The sequence below is a fragment of the Gigantopelta aegis genome, chromosome 6 (assembly GCF_016097555.1).
Source record: "Gigantopelta aegis isolate Gae_Host chromosome 6, Gae_host_genome, whole genome shotgun sequence".
NCBI classification, from domain to species: domain Eukaryota; kingdom Metazoa; phylum Mollusca; class Gastropoda; order Neomphalida; family Peltospiridae; genus Gigantopelta; species Gigantopelta aegis.
In genome coordinates this window covers 80216978-80239160 of record NC_054704.1, presented here as the reverse complement: position 1 = coordinate 80239160, position 22183 = coordinate 80216978, and the positions used below count along the sequence as shown (strand labels likewise).

The following is a 22183-nucleotide window of genomic DNA, read 5'->3' as shown; positions in this document are numbered from 1 at the left end:
TAAGTAACTGATACCCTTGTGGAAATCATTCATAATTGTCAACATTTATGCATTCATAAAAACTGTAAGTGGAAGCCAGCATACTAATTTATCAAAAAGTCACTCTCATTCAAAATTATTAATATAGAGTATATCCTCTGTATTACTTACTATGTCTATGTGTTGACAACTGTGAATGTTAAAAAATACAATTTGCAACATATAAAATGATCATCATTAATAAATGGAATGTCAACTGTCATTTAGGATTCCTTGTACGTCATACTTTTATATCTTGAATAAGATAGATGTATAAATGAAATTTCTCTTCATTTGTTGTTTTTTCAAACAGTATACATGTACTTATATATTTTTTTTAAATAGTCTATTTATTATACAAAAGATATATCAAATTTTGAAAGGTCAATTTGAATTTAATTTTAAGATTTTAATGACACTGAAAAACTTTACAAAGTACCTTATGTACCTTATGTTTGAGATTATGAAATTTAAGGACTGAATTTACAAATGTTTAAGCACTATAAATATATTATGTTGTTACAACTTATTATTATTATTAACTGGTTTAACATGTCCATACACTGCTAGGGTTTCGAACACGCCTATTCTGAGTCCGGCCACCGATAAGATCGGGAGTCTGACTTGGGACAGGAACGTTATAACTTAATTCATGTAAGAAAGAACAGAATTGTAAATTCAGCCCTAAATGTTCAGTACAAGAACAGATAACTTGTATAAAAAAAGAACTGATAAAATGAATGTCTGTATGTTTAGACGAACCATAACATTTGTGATATTCACAGAAAATATACATATCAAACACCTTACAGGCCTGTAATAGGGGTTTATGATGTTTGATGGGTATAGTAAGTCATGTCATTTAAAATGGCACCAGAAATCAATATGTATGTAAGCCTGTACTGAGGTTGGGTAGGTATGTGTGATAGGTTTGTCAAAAAAGCTTGATTAAACTGTTCTTCAAAAATATTATCTTTCATTACTAAAGTCCACAACTTCAATAACAAAAAATACAAAACATTCATCCCTCATCATCACCACATTTGGAGATCCTGTATGTGTTTGCTTTAAAGGTTGATAAAAAGAAATCTGGAAAGTCTGTAAGCAAAGGATTATATACAATAAGTAATTTGTTAATATGGGGCCATTCAAATATTACATAACGCTTAGGGGGGAGGGGGGTGTAAGTCCAAGTGTTATGTGGCGTTACAAGGGGTGGGAGGTGTATTGAACAGCATTATGTAACACAATTTTGTTTTCTCTTAAATGTGCCATGCCATGACAACAATGTATAATGTAGGTTTTTAGAGGTAAATGTAAACCCAAAACAATTATAAATCAAGCTGAAATGCTTTAATACACCAGACATTTTAATATTGTATTTATATGTTGGTGATCAATTAAAATTGCGCAAGTGAAAACCCACGGGTTTTTTTCCATCGTACAGCAATACGTCACTTTAATGACGTCATCGTACTACACATGGGTATAAATAAACATTGCCATGTTGCTTTGTCTGTGTGTTGGAGGGGGGGGGTATCTCCGAGCGTTACGTAATATTTTGGGGGGTGTATGGTCTACCATTATGGGGCATTACAAGGGGGTGGGTGGGTGTCTAATTTTGACAAAAATAGCGTTATGTAATATTTGAACGGCCCTTATGGAAAATATCAATCAACCAAGTCCATGGTAATCCGAATTTGTCAAGACTTTGCCGAAACAATCACCGACTAACTAGACAAACTTGATATTTTACATATTAAAAAACACGAGTAGAGAATTCTACTTAGCACTTCTAAAATAACATTTTAATGTAATTTTTAGTAAATCACAGTTCTAAAGTCACCTTCATCGGTAATATGACATCACAAATGTAATTAATTAACGTCACATTCTTTAACTAAATCTTACCTAAACATTATCTCAGGTATACAGGTCTTGTTGGCTTGTAAACAAATAACCCATTGACAGCAAAAACAATTTATATTAACCAGGTTAATGTAACAAAATATCAAATGGGTTTATGAAATGGATATTGAGGGTAAGCAGGCTTTCTGCCAGATAATAATTTGAGGGTACATAATAAAAACAAAATAGACCTAAGTGCACCTACTAGATGATTATGTGTTTGAATTTTTTGAAATTGGACACTGCATTTAATGTACTTTGAACAATTTTAAATAGCAGTTCTTTTACTATCATCTAACTAAAAAATCATAAAAATATATCCATTAATTTCAAAGATTTTAGGGTATGTAATTTTACCCTCCATACCCTCTGGCAGAAACTCTTGTAAGTTATAGGATGTTACGGACACTGTGTAAGTCATGGATTCAAGGCTCCCCATCCTCGACATTGTCACACTGATCTGGGGCAAGTTAAAAAAACGTTATAGGATAAAATGTGGTGCATAGGGGGAAAATGCCCACAGAAAATGTTTGTTAAAAATCGCAGATGTATCTCCTGGAGAATGAACAGCTGTAGATAAGAATCATCAACTTGGTAAATCATCAACTCTGTCGAAGACGTTGGCTACTGGCTAGCAGCTTTTAGACTGTCAAACAGATCCTTCACTTTGTACACCAACTGACTAAATGTGGGTCGCATATTTGGACTGTAACAAAAAATAAACACATAATAAGGAAGGAAGGAAATGTTTTATTTAACGACGCACTCAACACATTTTATTTATGGTTATATGGTGTCAGACATATGGTTAAGGACCACACAGATATTGAGAGAGGAAACCCACTGTCGCCACTTCATGGGCTACTCAAAGGATCTTTTATATGCACCATCCCACAGACAGGATAGTATATACCACAGCCTTTGTTACACCAGTTGTAGAGCACTGGCTGGAATGAGAAATAGCCCAAAAGGTCTACTGACGGATCGATCCTAGATGGACCATGCATCAAGTGAACGCTTTACCACTGGGCTACGTCTCGCCCCAAACACATAATAAGGCACCACTCACAATTATCAATCTTTTCACAAGCATACAAATGATACAAATTATACATTGGAGGGTGGCGGTGAGGTATTAGTAGTATATGCAGGCACATGTTCAGAGGGTGATTTTGAGTGTTTAAACTACCTCTGTTCCAAGCAAATAATCGACCTGTTCAATAAGCATACAAATTGTACACCAGATGGAGGTGATGAAGTATTATTAGTATATGCTGACATGGATGCAGAGGGTGGTTTTGAGGTCCTCTGCTCCAAGAAAATTATCTTTTTTTTCATGCGTTTTCTGGGGAAGAATTACTTAACACCCCCTGAAAACTTCACTTGTCAGTCTTGACCCCACCTGCACAATTTCCTGTACATGTGCCTAATATGCTTTAAAACAAACTAAAATATTTATAATAATATTATGACTCATAAATCAAATTTTGCTGCATCAGTGTAAGAAAGTTGTATCTACAATTGTATGTGTTTCTATGGTCATTATAAAATGTTTTGTAATGTTGCTAATTTCAATATAAATCACCAATAATTGAACCTAAAAGAAATAACATACATATGGTTGGTTATGGTGCTATTGAATTTGCAAATGTCCTGTGGAATTAAAGCCAAACAGAAATTGTTGTGTAATTTCTTGAAGGTAGATTTGAAGCATAATTTAGAACACTTGACTGAAATTGAAATAGAGCTAATTTGGTTGATTTGAAAGTTAACTCGTTGATTTGAAAGTTAACTCGTTGATTTGAAAGTTAACTCGTTGATGGAACCATGTCTCCATGATTGTTTATATAGTTAATTGGTCTTTTCGTTGACTGGCCTTAAAATGTGATTACATTTTGATGGGTGTCTACATGCATTTTCTGTCTGGGACTTCAGTCAGTGGGGATCAAAAGAATACATGTCATAGTTGTAACTACCTTATGTACTTAAGGTGATCTTAGTGCAAAGATTGCTTCGTGGATTGGGACCCAGGTCATATAAAAAATGCACTTTTGGCTATAACTATAACAGTGATAAAACATTAAAAAGATACATCAAAGTTAACATTAAGTCTTTTATCTCTGAAATTCCATTTCATTATTATTTATATTCAGTTATAGTTCATACAAGTCTTTTATCTTTGATCCATACAGGTATTGGTAAAAACTGTTAAAGCATATTGATCCATACAGGTATTGGTAAAAACTGTTAAAGCATACTTACTCAAACTCCCAGCATTCCAACATGATGTCATAGGCTTCATTTGGGCATGTATATGGCTGGGTTAATCGTTTGCCCTCATTTAAAAAGTTCAGAATATCTTGACCTTTCATTTTCTGAAAACAAACACCATTCATTATATTGCACTGCCTATATACCCAGCAATCACACTAGAGGACAACTGCGGCAAAATAGTCACCCTATAGCAGTGTTTTCATTATGTTATTTGTCACACCAACTTGTCGCATGCGATTTGTTGTGAGAAGTAGGATATGTTCTAATCGGTACGACTCCGACATGACTCGGGTGTTCTCACAGTACAATGCAATCACATGCGACAAGTCGGTGTGACTAATCGGTACGACTCCGACATGACTCGGGTGTTCTCACAGTACAATGCAATCACATGCGACAAGTCGGTGTGACTAATCGGTACGACTCCGACATGACTCGGGTGTTCTCACAGTACAATGCAATCACATGCGACAAGTCGGTGTGACTAATCGGTACGACTCCGACATGACTCGGGTGTTCTCACAGTACAATGCAATCACATGCGACAAGTCGGTGTGACTAATCGGTACGACTCCGACATGACTCGGGTGTTCTCACAGTACAATGCAATCACATGCGACAAGTCGGTGTGACTAATCGGTACGACTCCGACATGACTCGGGTGTTCTCACAGTACAATGCAATCACATGCGACAAGTCGGTGTGACTAATCGGTACGACTCCGACATGACTCGGGTGTTCTCACAGTACAATGCAATCACATGCGACAAGTCGGTGTGACTAATCGGTACGACTCCGACATGACTCGGGTGTTCTCACAGTACAATGCAATCACATGCGACAAGTCGGTGTGACTAATCGGTACGACTCCGACATGACTCGGGTGTTCTCACAGTACAATGCAATCACATGCGACAAGTCGGTGTGACTAATCGGTACGACTCCGACATGACTCGGGTGTTCTCACAGTACAATGCAATCACATGCGACAAGTCGGTGTGACTAATCGGTACGACTCCGACATGACTCGGGTGTTCTCACAGTACAATGCAATCACATGCGACAAGTCGGTGTGACTAATCGGTACGACTCCGACATGACTCGGGTGTTCTCACAGTACAATGCAATCACATGCGACAAGTCGGTGTGACTAATCGGTACGACTCCGACATGACTCGGGTGTTCTCACAGTACAATGCAATCACATGCGACAAGTCGGTGTGACTAATCGGTACGACTCCGACATGACTCGGGTGTTCTCACAGTACAATGCAATCACATGCGACAAGTCGGTGTGACTAATCGGTACGACTCCGACATGACTCGGGTGTTCTCACAGTACAATTCAGTCACATGCGACAAGTCGGTGTGACTAATCGCATAATGAGAACATCGCTTACACCACTGAACTTCACCTTGTTTAAATACAAGGATGAAATTCACTTTATTTCAAAGGAAAGTAGTATTTTGCATGACAAAATATCACAATCATCAACAAGAAATAAAAAGACAATAAAATTATTAATACTGATTGGGGTCATAGGCATTTTTGTTTATGCATTATGCAAATACATTGTGAGCATGAAGTAGAAAAACAGTTTAAAACCATCGGCAAATCCTGAATATATCTGAAGATTCCCGAATGTATAACATGTGAAAAGACTGACAAAAACAATGTTACGAAGCACTTATTTCATGAAAAGTACTCAGAACTATTTGTATCCCAATTTGAGATCTATAAAATGCATTAATGAACAGTAGTTAAAAAAACAGCAACAAATAAAATATTGATATTATACTATTAATTACATGAGATGTATTTACATTATGTAGTGTTCATATATTATAAATGTAAAGTTTTTAAACTTGATTTTTAAGAACACAGATATTCTGGCACCACATCTCCCTAAATCTCACTTCTCTCTATCAAGCTGTTTTGAACCCAGTATATATGAAGAGTCCAAGAGAGTAATTTATGATGTCCACTTTTGACATATTTTTCAATTATCTGCTCTAGCCCATATTTAGACTATGTACATTTTAGCTGCAAACTACTCCAGTAACATAACATATATCCACACCATATAAGCATATTTAAAATGCATTTAATAGGGAAAGCCATGCTAGCTATGTACAAATTGGTGACATTACGTTGAAATAGGTCACATGGGCAAACTTTCAACATGTATATAGTTGTACACTTCACTTTTGGTCGAATTAATTAGCACACTATATTATGGAACATTTGGTCAATAAATGGAAAATGTAAAACAATGAAAAAAAAATAATGTGGAGTCAATGTGAACTAGATGTCATATTATCAAAAACTTAAAGTACAAGGGAATAACCTGTGATATATGTCCAAACAGAGAGTCGAATGTTATAATGGTTGTGTATGTCAAGGTCACGATAACACATTAAAATACAAACCCATTATTATGGTAAGCCATTAAGGGTTGATGATAAAAAAAAAAACATGCTTGCTTAGGTATAAATATTTCACAATTGCATTATTACAGAGTTGTAAACTTTACAATTCAGTTATCTCAAAATACCAAGAATGTGACATCATAGGTCACGCATCGTTCACGCAAATCTAGTTTAGAGTACCCTATTTGCCGTTCACGTGTTAAATTTAGGACATTATTTACATGCACATGAGTTATGCAAAAACAAAATGGGTTACCTGAATTTATTTTTGTGCAACCCATAAATGGTTTATGCAAATGTTCAAATCTCAGAGGCCTTGTTTGTGAAAACAACGAACACCGATCACAGTCAAAGAAGGAAGGAAATGTTTTATTTAACGACGCACTCAACATATTTTATTTATGGTTATATGGCGTCAGACATATGGTTAAGGACCACACAGATATTGAGGGAGGAAACCTGCTGTCACCTCTTCATGGACTTCTCTTTTCGATTAGCTGCAAGAGATCTTTTATATGCACCATCCAATAGACAGGGTAGCACATACCACAGCCTTTGATGTACCAGTCGTGGTGCACTGGCTGGAGCGAGAAATAGCCCAATGGGCCCACTGACAGTGATCGATACCAAACTGACCGCGCATCAAGTGAGCGCTTTACCACTGGGCTACAGTCAATAAGGAAGACTTACTCTGTATGGCTTGTCGCCATAGGACACCGCTTCCCAGAAAGAAATTCCGTAACTCCATACGTCCGACCGAGAGTCAAACTTCCAGTAGTACACACACTCCGGCGCGTACCACTTCAACGGCCACTTGCCAGCAGTATTAGCCTGGAAGTTAATTAAATGATAAAAAGTTTATTTTGTTTAACGACATGGTAAAGCATATTGATTTTTTAATCATCAGCTAGTGGATGTTAAACATTTGGTAATTTAAAGTTAAAGGTTGTTTTGTTTAATGACACCACTTGAGCAACAATACATGTGCCACACAGACAATACATGACTTCGGAGTTCCGAACTGCGCAAGTGCGACATTCTGGAAAGAGAGCCGGTCAAAGGTTAATACTTCCTAGAAATGGCTTGTTTACATGTTACCAGTGCGTTTCGAATAGATTGTTCTGTTAAATACTTGCAGGATGTCACTTGAATTTTGTAAATCTATATGAAGGAAATGTAAAAGAAAAACTTTGTCTTTACCAGAATATTAAAAAATTTATACATTTGTCCATCAAGGTCTGGCAGACTAGTAGAAATTCTGGCAGGCTAGTAAATTTTAGTTGGTTCTGGTCCAGCTGGCTAGTGAAATATTTTCCATTTCTCCACCCCTGAATATATAATTAAAAGGTATTACTTTGTTATAGTATGAAAAAAAGGAGAAAAACATGCAAGAAACCTGGATCATTTTCTCTTTTCATTAATATTTAACCTGAGCTCTAACCAATAGTTTAACCATTTCATTTGCTGTGTGGACCAGTCTACTGGAATAGGAGGGAATGTCTGCCATTGTTTAGAGGTCAGGGTAAGACTAAAAAGAAAAAAAACCCAGTTACCTCATAGTAATTGCTGTCCCTGGCAAGAGCTTTTGACATTCCGAAGTCACTTATTTTTGCTAAACGTTCAGTCACAAGTAACACATTTCTTGCTGCTAAATCACGGTGAACAAATTTCATCGATTCAAGATAGGCCATTCCTTGAGCAACCTGCCACATGAGTTCAACGACATTTGATATTTGCATCTCCCTGCAATGTGAAACAAAATAATTTAATGCTGTGGTTAAATTAATGTAAAAGAACATTAAACAAAGGCCATTATGCACAGTACGCATGTGCGTAATGCAAAAAAATCCGGGAATTAGGTCAAGGCTGTCTGTAATTGTTCTATAAAATATCCTCTTCCCTTTATCAGTAATTAAGTTTCCCCAATAAAGTGGTGTGCGTAATGTTAAAAAATTTCTGGCTATGCCCCTGTTAAAAATAATAAAATAAATGTTAGATTTTCAGCCCTACCTGCCTCAAGGATAAAAGCCCACGCCCATTTATTTTATTGGTCTCCTCCATCTCTAGTTTTGTTTGGTATTACAAAATGATGTATCAGAACACATATAATTTTGAACAAGGCTCAAGGTACTTGTTATGGGATATTTAATATTCTTTTATATATTAGTGGAATGTTCTTGATTTTTTAATGGAAAAAAAAAAAGTTACCCCATAGTTTTGTTTGTCTCCATGTTAAAACAAGAAAAGAAGGAAATTCCAACTGAATTTTTTATGTTCAAAATTGGGAATTTATAATTAAGGGCAATTCAAGAATTACATAGTGTATTATGAAATGATATGAATGGGGGGGGAAGGGTTTTTATCAGGAGTTATGTAACTGTTTCATTTTTAATCATAAAGTAAAATGCAACCAGTTGTTGCGGTTTTATTCTTTAGAAAACAGAAATCTAATATTTATTCCCAAACCAAACTGCAAACAGAAAATTAAATATTGGTCAAAGTGTTACATAATTGAGAGGGAGGAGTGGTCTTAGTATTACTTAATGTTACATGTGGGAGGAGTTATAAACATATTGTCAAATTTTGTGTTACACAATTGTTAAATGGCCCATTAAAAATAAGGAAAGAAATGTTTTATTTAATGACGCACTCAACCCATTAAGTCTTTGACTTAAAATAATCAATTTTAAAAATAGCAGATTCTTATTTTTGACTAGGGGAATAGTCTCAAATGTCATTCTAGTCTGCATTGTATTTATACATTTTGAATCCAACAAGAGAACACTCACTTGTGGTGTGGAAGAAACTTATTGAGTGGACCCAGTGGTGCTATTTCCAACACCAGCATAATGCAATCACCTTTACAGAGTCCTGAAACGAACAATACTTATTAGTACAGGTGTCTGTGTGTGTTGTGTGTGTGTGTGTGTTGTGTGTGTGTGTGTGTGTGTGTGTGTGTGTGTGTGTGTGTGTGTGCGTGCGCATGTGTGTGTGCTGGAATTTATGCAGCGAGGGGTCTAGACTATAGCAAGCAAAGTTTCCGAGAAGGTCGAGCCATGCTCTCTCGGAAAATATATTTTTTAAAAGACCAAATCCACTTGAGCAGGGGGAGGGGGGTGACCCCAAAAACCCACCTCCTGCACACATGCCTGTAGTATTACTGATCTGTTTTTGTTAAGTTTTACAAATTGATAAAATGAATAACAAAACCGTTATCATCACCTAAATTGCATCTTCACCTAAGGCAGAGTTAAACGGGCATTGGCAAGGTTTCACGCAGATACTTGGACATGTTCACCATGCTGTCAGCGAGACGTCAATGTTGTTGGTATGTCTGATAAGACTATTGTCATGTTATCGATGGAAAACGCACATGCGATACAGAACATTGAAAAACGCAAATATCATAAGAAATAACTTTTCATTATTGGTGGTACCCACAAACTTCCATTCAAGGTTACAAAGAAAACAAACAAAATTGAGATGACAATAGACTTACACCCAAATGTGTGTCATTTCAATCAAATCCACATGACCATGCAGGTTTACAGAATCACGTGACCATGCGGACCTCTGACTGCTTGATTCTGATATGGGTTGGGCATGTAGAGATAAGACTATATATTATATGGGAAATGATATTTTACCAAATTGGAAATAAGTTCACGTGTAATTAAATTCGTGGTGCTATCAACGTGTTCACGATTTTCTCAGTATATTTTATTCGCGAACATATTTACGTATACGGTATATCACTATGCCATCTGTAGGAAGACTGCCACCACATGACTGATTTGACAAATCCAAACCTTCACCAGACAGAGCTCAAAGAATATATATAGAGAGAAAGCACACAAGCATGAATCACTATCAAAACTGTGATGATATCAGGTGTTCACAAAAAAAAAGGCATATCCTGTCCCACTGGTGGAACCTATCATAAGTACTGCCACCACAGCCACCAATAGTATTATTTCAGAACGTACTTAATAAGCCTTCCATTTTAAATAAGCATCCTCATTTGTTGAAATATAACAAACATCTAGATTTTAGCAGCTGAAAAGTAGTTCCCCTTTCTTAATAAAATTTTATTTTAAAAACAAAAGAAAAATTGAACTTACGGTAGGTGTACAGGTGCAATTACCCTTGCACATCTCAATTAAAAAAACGTTATCCTCAACTATGAGTAAAGATGTATGTTGATGAAGTAAGTAAAATGATGCTCACCTATCATTCGCACTATATGCTTGTGGGACAGATCCTTCATCACCTGTGCTTCCTTCAACAACTCCGGCTGTAGATTAAACAAATACTCAAACATATAATTAACTTGAATTTCCAGTGCAGATTAAACAAATACTTGAATAAAGACACAAAACATCTAATTAACTTGAATTTCCATTAAAACTTCCAGAAATTACATGTATGGCTGTAACTAAGGCCTAAAAACAAATGTATACCCTACAATAACTTTCTTACTGATTATTTCTTGAAACACTCAATTCTTTTAGGACTAAATATAATTTTTGAAAGGACAGTGATAATGCTGGAATATTTTATAATGCAAATTAAGTGATATTATTTCATTTTTAGAAAATCCTGCCAGCCACCCCATTTGATCATTTGTGGAACAACCATTACTCAAGGATTAATTAACTACATGTAATCCAAGGACACAATGGGTCAGAAAACACCTAAAGCCCACTATTAATTTAAGTGCTATCTGTTCTGGACAAATTAAATTTAAATTAGATCTCGAATCATTGAATTAACAAGACCATGAAAATGTTGATAGTAGTAAACAGTGGAAAATGCTATAAGATCACTTTTAGGGGTGGCTGGAGAACCCTGTCCCCTACTCTCTTTTGGCTGTGAATAGCTTCAATCAACATTGTCTGTCCATACATATAGTGTCAATATTCTAGTCAGATCCCTCTTATTACATCCTGCCTCACACACACACACCCCACCCCCAGTTCTACCTTCCCCACCTTCACAAAATCATGTATCCACCCTTCCAACCTGTCATACCCTATTTAATGTTAATATTCTAGTCTGCACATGTGCCAATTCCCCCCCCCCCCCACCTTCACAAAATCATGTATCCACCCTTCCAACCTGTCTATAAACAGTCATTAAAGTATCTTTCTTCTGTACACAAATGCACCTCAGTATAAAGACCACTTAAATACAGCCCACTTTTTTTTGTAGACCCTTTGCATGGTTTGTACTGACAGTTTTAATGCTGGTCTGACCCAAGGCACTAGATAACGACCGCCAGTAGTAGAAGTGTATAGTAGGTGGTTACAAATGCCCCTTAATGCCAAAAGTAACTACTGAACACTCCCCGAAGTGGTCAGACTAAACCCACAGTAAAAGCTGATGGGGAATGGCAGATGTGTAAAACAGATAGCCACAAGAGACAAACACCTGTCACGGTTGGAGAGACAAGGACTGGGATGTGGATGTGGACAGTAAAAGGAGTTGAAAGATAGGAGGAGTTGCCAGATTGGGAAGAAATGAGACAGAATTCAAAAGAGAGAAAGGAAAGGGGTCAGTGGGATAAAAAAACCAGAAAAGAAAACAAGAACAGCTCTGTGCGCCCAGTGTGCAGTGATTACCACTTGTCCAGGAACCATTTGTTCATTCTTCAGAGTTTTAATGGCCACAGGAATGTTTCGGACTCCAAGTTTACACACTCCTTTCACAACATCACCAAACTGGCCACCACCTAAAACACGCAGCACTTGTGATGTAATTTCTACATGAAGGTTTAAAATCAAGTCATATACAGTGAAACGTGTCTAAACCGGACCCTGAACAAACCGAAATTCTGTCAAAACTGGCTAAATTTCATGGCTCCAAATTTTCTAAATTCTAAAATACGACCCTCAAAAAACTGGATCCTAAATCGGATAAATATTAGGTCTCTGACATGTTCTGGTTTAGACAGGTTTTATTGTATAGTTTAAACACCGTAAAAATTTCCATGGGTTAGTGGTAAAGATTATTAAGATTAACAGAAACAAATATTTTCTTATGGACAGAAAAATGCTTTTGAATATCGCAGTAAATGTAAAAAAAAAAAAAATGCTTAAAGTTTGTTTTATTTAATGACACTACTATATCACATTGATTTATTAATCATTGGGCATTGGATGTCAAACATTTGTTAATTTTGACACAATCTTGGAGGAAACCTGCTACATTTTTCTATTAGCAACAAGATATCTTTTATATTCACTTTCCCAGTCAGGACAGCACATACCAGAGTATTGGAAACATCTTGGAAAATTTTAAAATTACACTAGTTATTTGCCATCTAACATGCATGGTCTAGAATCGATCCCTGTCAGTGGGCCCATTTTTTTATTGCTCATTCCAGCCAGTGCATCATGACTGGTATATCAAAGGCCGTGGTATTTGCTATCCTGTCTTTGGGATGATGCATATAAAAGATCTTTTGCTTCTAATGAAAAAAAAATGTAGTGGGTAAGAGTTACCAAATGTTTGACATCCAACAGTCGATGATTAATACATCAATGTGCTCTAGTGGTGTCATTAAACAAAAGAAACTGTAACTTTATTAAAGACAAGTGGTTCAACTAAACCATGATTGCTATGAGCAGCATGGTCATTTTTAACAAGGGACAAACTGGAACCCGTCCACTTTTTTGGTGGTGACCTGCAACTTGCCAACACTGTCCCTGCTGTTCTTTGCTCACAGTTTGTGCCAATATCCCAGTCAGTAAATGTTCCAGCCCCACTCCCTCATCTCCAAAGCCCAAGATATTTCCCTGATATGTGGTTCCAGTTCTGCTGTATTATATTCTTGCAAACTGTTGTTCTACATCTGAGGCATTATTAGGTGGGGGGGGGGGGGGGGGTTATTCACAGAACCCCTGATTACACTTGTATCCATCACAACCACAGGGTGAAGAAGTGATGGATATTTTTACATATGAATGTATTACAATTGATTAATTGTTTGTTACATTTATTACACAAAATTATCATATAATATTAAATCAAAATCACTGAAATGAATACTTTACAGAGAGAGAGAGAGAGAGAGAGAGAGAGAGAGAGAGAGAGAGAGAGAGAGAGAGAGAGAGAAAGAGGGAGACAGAGAGACAGAGAGAGAGACAGACAGACAGACAGAAAGAGAGAGAAAGAGAGAGACAGACAGACAGACAGACACAGAGAGAGAGAGAGAGAGAGAGAGAGAGAGAGAGAGAGAGAGAGAGAGAGAGAGAGAGAGAGAGAGAGAGAGAGAGAGAGAGAGAGACAGACAGACAGACAGACAGACAGACAGACAGACAGACATACAGACAGACAGACAGACCTAAACTGTAAGCCAGGTGTGGGTAAAGGGTAAGGTAAATTAAAGTTATATATGTAATAGCTGAATCTTAAAAGGAGTTCTGCGTAGATTTATTTATTAAAATATTCCTTCCATTACACACACACGTACACACACAGACATTAAGATAAAAAAGGTATAATTATATTCTGATGTACACTGACATACACATACATGTTCAGACTCATACATCCATCCACACATACACACATACATTCATATATACATATAAATTATTTTGTTATTAAAAACATACACCATTATATATTGGGTTGTATATGTAGCATGTACATGTATATGACAATTAAAATACAAACACACACAAAAACGAAATATTACTATAAAATTCTGACCAAATATTGTCTGGCTACATATTACAAATAAATTATGATACATAGCCACTTTGTTTGAAATTTATGGTGGAAAATTTGGAGGGGTCTGGAGTCTAAAAGTATGGGCCCTGAACTGGAGGAAAAATTACAGTTACTATTTTCCAACACAATCGACTATCAATCAATCAACACAATCAAAACGATAAATTTTCGGTTATAATTGATCATTGGAAGATCACTAGGCATTATAATGATGGATTTTTATAAATCTGGTTACCTAGTCTTTCCTGCAAAGTGATTTGTTCGCGGTCCAGTTCAAGACCCCAGTGATATTTTCCTTGATCCTTCCGAACACGAACATATTCATCTTCCAAATTTTCTGAACTTATCCCAATATCTCTAATGAGGATTGGGTCAGTTTGTTCACCTAAAATGGAAAAAAAAAAAGTTGTAATAAATATTAAAAATAACACAAACATACAAAATCATTAACTTTCTGATGTATTGAGGGTTTTTTTAGTGTCTGTACCTGCCACCCCAAATGAGTGACATTCAATCCCACATTATATCTCTGTATTTTAAACAGACTAATCTCGTTCCAGCCAGTGCACCACGACTGGTATATCAAAGGCTGTGGTATGTGCTATCCTGTCTGTGGGATGGTGCATATAAAAGATCCCTTGCTACTAATGGAAAAATGTAGCGGGTTTTCTCTCTATGACTGTCACAATGACCATATGTTTCACATCCAATAGCCGATGATTAATAAATCAATGTGCTCTAGTTGTGTCATTAAATAAAACAAACTCTTTTTTTAATACAGACTAATAATTAATTAAAATTAATCTAAAATGTCGTGTATTCCCTTATTTCTTTCCATTTCATTGTATTGAAAAAAACCTTATATCTGTACATGTAAATTGTTTCTAATTATTCTAATGTTTGCAAGTACAGTCAAACTCCATTTATCCAGATAGTACAGTTTTTCCTAAAACTGAATGGATAAACAAATTTTGGATTTATTTATGACCTACCAAAATACATCAAGTTATAAAAACACACAATTTTGGGGTTATTTATGACCTACCAAAATACATCAAGTTATAAAAACACACAATTTTGGGTTTATGTATGACCTACCAGAATACATCAAGTTATAAAAACACACAATTTTGGGGTTATTTATGACATACCAAAATACATCAAGTTATAAAAACACACAATTTTGGGGTTATTTATGACCTACCAGAATACATCAAGTTATAAAAGCACACAATTTTGGGGTTATTTATGACCTACCAGAATACATCGAGTTATACAAAATCAATTAAAGGTATTGGTTTTTCTTCTTATATCCTTTTTACAACTACAAAATAATATCTGACTAGAGTGTTTTCAATGGAGTTCAGTATAGTTTTATCTCTCGGGCTGGGATTTCCCTTAATCCATCAACTCATGACAAATTATAATCTATTTATCTGCTGATAGATTACAAATCTATCTATCTATGTACAGTATATAAAATGCATATACAGTGAAACCCCTCTAAACCGGACACCCTTGGGACAAAGTAAAATGTTCGGTTTTAAAAGGTATCTGGTTTAGAGAGGTTAATTTCTGTATTGATTTATACAAAAAGGGACCATAAAAAATGTCCAGTTTTGGGGGAATTCCGGTTTACAGAGGGTCTGGTTTTGAGAGTTTTCACTGTATATTTGAGAGGATTGACTACGTACTTGGATGCACCCAGTCACCATCTAAGTTTGGAACCGGAGGAAGTTTTCTCCCTGCTTGAGATGGCTTACGACTCATTGGATGACCCAGTGGGGGAACTGGGGCAGACTCTCTCGGTGGTGCATTGTTATTCACACCATTGTGGTTCTACAACATCAGATATTATCATAATTAATACATATTAACTGTACTGTAGCAGCCTCTGTCAGTGGTGCATCATTATTCACATCAACATTGTTCTACAACATCATATATTATCATAATTAATACACATTAATTGTACTGGGGCAGCCTTTGTCGGTGGTGCATCATTACTCACATCAACATTGTTCTACAACATCAGATATTATCATAATTAATACATATTAACTGTACTGTAGCCACCTCTGTCAGTGGAGCATCATTATTCACATCAACGTTGTTCTACAACATCAGATATTATCATAATTAATACATATTAACTGTACTGTAGCAGCCTCTATCAGTGGTGCATCATTACTCACATCAACATTGTTCTACAACATCAGATATTATCATAATTAATACACATTAATTGTACTGGGGCAGCCTCTGTCAGTGGTGCATCATTACTCACATCAACGTTGTTCTACAACATCATATATTATCATAATTAATACATATTAACTGTACTGTAGCAGCCTCTGTCAGTGGTGCATCATTATTCACATCAACGTTGTTCTACAACATCAGATATTATCATAATTAATACACATTAATTGTACTGGGGCAGCCTTTGTCGGTGGAGTATCATTATTCACATCAACGTTGTTCTACAACATCATATATTATCATAATTAATACACATTAATTGTACTGGGGCAGCCTTTGTCGGTGGAGTATCATTATTCACATCAACGTTGTTCTACAACATCATATATTATCATAATTAATACACATTAATTGTACTGGGGCAGCCTTTGTCGGTGGAGTATCATTATTCAGTGGCGGATCCAGAAAATCCATTTACGGGGTGCTCCAATGACATGAGGCAGAATGCCAATGGAACTTTGTGGGAGGTTAATAAATTAATATATAATAAAATTACAACTGTCGCAAAATTTAGGGGGGCCCGGGCCCCTGCCCCCAAGCCCCCGATCCACCTCTGTTATTCACATCAACGTGGATCTACAACATCATGTATTATCATAATTAATACATATTAACTGTATTGGATCCTCCTCTCAGTGGTGCTTCAAGTCCACCAAGGGGCATAACTCTTGTGATGCATCTCTGCCATAGAACTTTATCCCTCTCCCAAAAGTAACCTTAAAGACTGGACATTCTCATAGGGGAGGAAGGAAATATTTTATTTAACGATGCACTCAACACATTTTATTTACGGTTATATGGCGTCAGACATATGGTTAAGGACCATACAGATATTGAGAGAGGAAACCCACTGTCGCCACTTCATGAGCTACTCTTTTCGATTAGCAGCAAGGGATCTTTTATATGCACCATCCCACAGACAGGATGGCACATACTATGGCCTTTGATATACCAGTCGAGGTGCACTGGCTGGAACGAGAAATAGCCCAATGGGCTCACCGACGGGGATCGATTTCTTATAGGAATACCCTTTTCAGTAAGACATGCGTGTGGGCTGTGTTTAAAAAACTTTTAGACTCTAGACTTAAGATTCTAATAAGAGTCCAGGACTTTAAAATAATGGCAACACCATACATATCACATGCATGTGCCGACATTAGAGATTTGAGACTAGACTAAAGATTCTAATTGAGTCTGAGACTTTAAAATCCCAGCAACACCATACATATTACATGTGTGTGCTGACATTAGACATTTGAGTCTCAACTAAAAATTCTAATTGAGTCAGAGACATTAACATCCTGGCAACACCATACATATTACATGTGTGTGCCGACATTAGAGATTTGAGTCTCAACTAAAAATTCTAATTGAGTCAGAGACATTAACATCCCGGCAACACCATACATATTAAATGTGTGTGCCGACATTAGACATTTGAGTCTCAACTAAAAATTCTAATTGAGTCGGAGATGTTAACATCCCAGCAACACCATACATATTACATGCATGTGCCGACATTAGAGATTTGAGACTAGACTAAAGATTCTAATTGAGTCAGAGATGTTAACATCCCGGCAACACCATACATATTACATGCATGTGCCGACATTAGATATTTGAGACTAGACTAAAGATTCTAATTGAGTCAGAGATGTTAACATCCTGGCAACACCATACATATTACATGTGTGTGCCAACATTAGAGATTTGAGACTAGTCTTTGTAGTTTAAGCATGGGCCCTGAACTCCCATTGGTTAATGTTATTCTGAAAACAGTTAAGTGTAAGGAAACTTACATTGACAGTCTGGTGAGAGTAGTACACCAAGTTATCACTGCAGTTGTCCATATATTCTGAAAACAAACACATACACTGTAATGTTAAAAGATATATAGAGCTTTTGGAAAATAGTATTGGGGACCATTAGCAGCAAAGTGCCTTTTATATGCACTTTATGGCAAAACAAATAGCAACTACAATAGCCTTTTATACACTCTGGAATAAAAAAAATGTAATAATGGTAATAATACAATTCATCATTCTGGAAAAAGTGGGGATGTTTATCATCCCAGTCATGTACCAATGGATGGCATGGCAACCAACCAACTGAAGAGGTTTACAACAATGTAATTGTTTTATCTCTAATACATTTCATCACAGGTAAGAATCACAGGTGCAATAAAATTCATAAACAGAGACACCTTTCTAAACCGGATCCTAAGTAAACTGGACTTCGCTCAATACATTAATTTTTTCAGTCTTTTTTTTTTAAATATTTGTACAGAACAGAACATTTCTAAACACGATACCCCCTAAAACTGGACTTTTCACTTGGTCCCAGTGATGTCCAGTTTACAGGGGTTCCACTGTATTTCTTAAACCAGTAAGACTTACTTTGGAATTTCGCTCTGTCATACTTTGATGGACAGACCGGTTTCACCAGCTTGCATGCCAATCCATCCTGCTTGTTGTGGTAATGGTCAACTAACTGAAGAAAGAAAGAAAAGGAATGTTTGGATAGTAATTACTACATCAGCACATTTTAATTCGCAAACTGCAGGGCAGTAATAAAAAATAAAAGTAAACACTGCATTATGGGTGAAATTTACACAGTATACCATGAAGAATCTTATCATATGTTATAATAATGCACACCAATGGATGATAGGACAACGATCACCATACAGTGCCAGCAAGATGTTTGTCAGTCATCAAGTAAAAAGCTTTGGTGCTTTACTTCGCTCAACAGCATATTCGCTGAAGAGCAGAATCGAAACAACCTCAAATGACCTACTTGCCCTACATCAAATCTGTATGTGTAAATCGCTGGCACAAGCTACTGTATAATATGTAATCAGTTTTGTATGTGATGTTTAAATATGTTCTATGGATCACTGATCTGAAATAAAAATCTGTTATTATTATTATTACTGCCAATGGCCCATATCATATACTATAGTCTGTCCCACAGTTAACGTCTTTTTTTCATACTATAGAATTATTACAAGTTATTTATTTCTGAGCCAATTATTTTCTAAATAGCACACAAAAGTAGTATTTTTTTGTTATTTCTAAAACATGTTTACTTTTTTCTTACGTCAAACTAAACTGAAATTATTTACCAAAAACATTTTTGTACAAGGATGGGACTGACTATACAATTGTATCGATACGGCAATACAGTATCATATTGCAATACAAAGTCCACAATATGATACATCAATTTACAGCAGCTGTATTACAATACATAAAAGTCTTAAAATTAATTACCGTAATTCCGTGATATGCGTAATTTTTCTGTTTTGCAAAAAATGAATTTGAGCTTCTACAATAATCCGGATGATCAGAAACACGTTGGGTTTGTTAAAACTGATATCTCAACACGTTGGGTTTGTTAAAACTGATATCTCAACATGTTGTAATTGATATGTCATAACCGGCCTCGGTGGTGTCATCGTTAAGCCATCGGACATAAGGCAGGTAGGTACTGGTTTCGCAGCCCGGTACCAGTTCCCACCCAGATCAAGTTTTAATGACTCAATGGGTAGGTAAGGCCACTACATCCTCTTTTCTCTCACTAACCACTAACAACTAACCCACTGTCTTGGGCAGACAGCCCAGATGGCTGAGGTATGTGCTCAAGACAGCGTGCTTGAAACTTAATTGGATATAAGCATGAAAATAAGTTGAAATGAAACATGATATGTATTTACACTGTCTATAATAACTAGGGTCAGTGTCATTAAGTAGCATGATACATATCATACTGAAACCCACATATCGGGATACATATCGTATCACAACCTACCTGTATAATTACACAATGCTACTAAACAGGAGGGAGAGAGAGAGAGAGAGAGAGAGAGAGAGAGAGAGAGAGAGAGAGAGAGGAGAGAGAGAGAGAGAGAGAGAGAGAGAGAGAGAGAGAGAGAGAGAGAGAGAGAGAGAGAGAGAGAGAGAGAGAGAGAGAGAGAGAGAGAGAGAGAGAGAGGAGGGACAGTGGTAGGGAGGGAGGGAGGGAGGGAGGGACGATGGGAGCACTCAAGTGACTGAGCTAAATCCCGCCCCTCACCATGGCTGAGGACAGGTCTTTCTGTAACAGGAATTCTGTGAATTTAAAAAAATATATATAAAAAATGGTTTACTCCACGTACAATATAAAATCATCTGTGCATTATAAATTAACATTTCCACTGCTATACGTACCATGATAAGACATTCAAATTTTGGAGGACCGTCATCCACTGTATATTTTCCATCTGATTGACACTTAATGACATAATGTCGACACGATCCATCAAGACTCAGGGTTAAAGCATACGGCTTAACCTTGCTGTCACTACCTTCTCTCTGACGAACTCTGTTACGACAAAACATCGACAAATTAAACAATTACATTTTGGGTTTTGTTTTATTCTTATTATCATTAAAATATACCGGCCTTGGTACATGTAGGTACTAGGTTTGTGTTCCAGTACCGGCTCCCACTCAGAGTGTGTTTAATGACTCAATGGTTAGGTGTAAGTTTATTACACTCACTTGTCTCTCACTAACCTCTAACCCCCACTGTCTTGGACAGACATTCCAGATAGCTGAAGTATGTGTCCAGGACAGCATGCTTGAACCTTAACTGGATATAAGCATGAATATGAATGAAATTACAGTACATACAGCTAACCAATCATGAATTAATCAATGTGCTCTAGTGGTGTCATTACAATATATACTACTCAAAAGAATTTAAGGGTCAAAAATGTATAACCAAATACGTTTCAGAGTGTATTAGATTGATGATGCAAACCACACCAAAAAGTTTATTTATTGTTCCATATTTACAAAAAAACACAAATAAACGTCACTGTATACAAGAAAGTCACATGACATGCTGTCAAAGTTGAAGGTTGTCAAACATGGATTTTACACATTAGAACATTCGTTTAATAGTGTGTGAATCCACCCCTGGCGCGAAATACACTCGACACATTGTTGCCTCATGCTGTTGATCAGACGTCTGAAGAACTCTTGGGGAATGGCCTGCCACTCTGCCATAAGAAGTTGACCCAGATCATGAAGGTTGGCCGGAGGGGCATGGCTATCCCAAACTCTCCTGCATAATTCGTCCCAGGCGTGCTCTATTGGGGCCAAGTCAGGCGAATATGCTGGCCAATCCATCCTGGCGATACCTTGTTGTCTGAGAAAGTCCGTTACCACCCTGGCGCGGTGCGGTCTGGCATTGTCATCCTGCAGAACTGCCCCGCCGCCAATCTGCTGAAGGCCTGGGAGAACCAACGGCCGGATAATCTCATTCAGATAGCGGATTCCATTCAGATTGCCATCCACCACATAGAGGGGGGTCCTGTGGTGGATAGAGATGCCGCCCCACACCATGACGCTGCCACCACCGAACCGGTGACGTTGTCTAACGTTAACGTCAGCGAAGCGCTCCCCAGGACGTCTGTAGACACAAACCCGACCATCGCTGAACTGGAGACTAAACCTGGACTCATCAGTGAACATCACTCGACCCCACTGAACACATTGCCACCGCAGAT

The 22183-nt window shown here is 36.9% G+C and overlaps 1 protein-coding gene across 1 annotated transcript in view; it reads right to left on the bottom strand.

Annotated features, from left to right (window-relative positions):
• Positions 1 to 2005: 2005 nt before the first annotated feature.
• Positions 2006 to 22183, bottom strand: part of LOC121376545 (tyrosine-protein kinase SYK-like) — a 37526-nt gene continuing 17348 nt past the window's right edge. The window contains exons 5-16 of the mRNA XM_041504455.1: positions 20838 to 20991; positions 19026 to 19119; positions 18429 to 18484; positions 16062 to 16206; positions 14603 to 14752; positions 12252 to 12361; positions 10858 to 10924; positions 9420 to 9501; positions 8184 to 8373; positions 7321 to 7461; positions 4189 to 4301; positions 2006 to 2632 (exon numbers count right to left, since the gene is read on the bottom strand). Coding sequence (XP_041360389.1) covers positions 2551 to 2632; positions 4189 to 4301; positions 7321 to 7461; positions 8184 to 8373; positions 9420 to 9501; positions 10858 to 10924; positions 12252 to 12361; positions 14603 to 14752; positions 16062 to 16206; positions 18429 to 18484; positions 19026 to 19119; positions 20838 to 20991 — 1384 coding nt within the window. The 3' untranslated portion in view covers positions 2006 to 2550. The remainder of the gene's footprint in view (positions 2633 to 4188; positions 4302 to 7320; positions 7462 to 8183; positions 8374 to 9419; positions 9502 to 10857; positions 10925 to 12251; positions 12362 to 14602; positions 14753 to 16061; positions 16207 to 18428; positions 18485 to 19025; positions 19120 to 20837; positions 20992 to 22183) is intronic.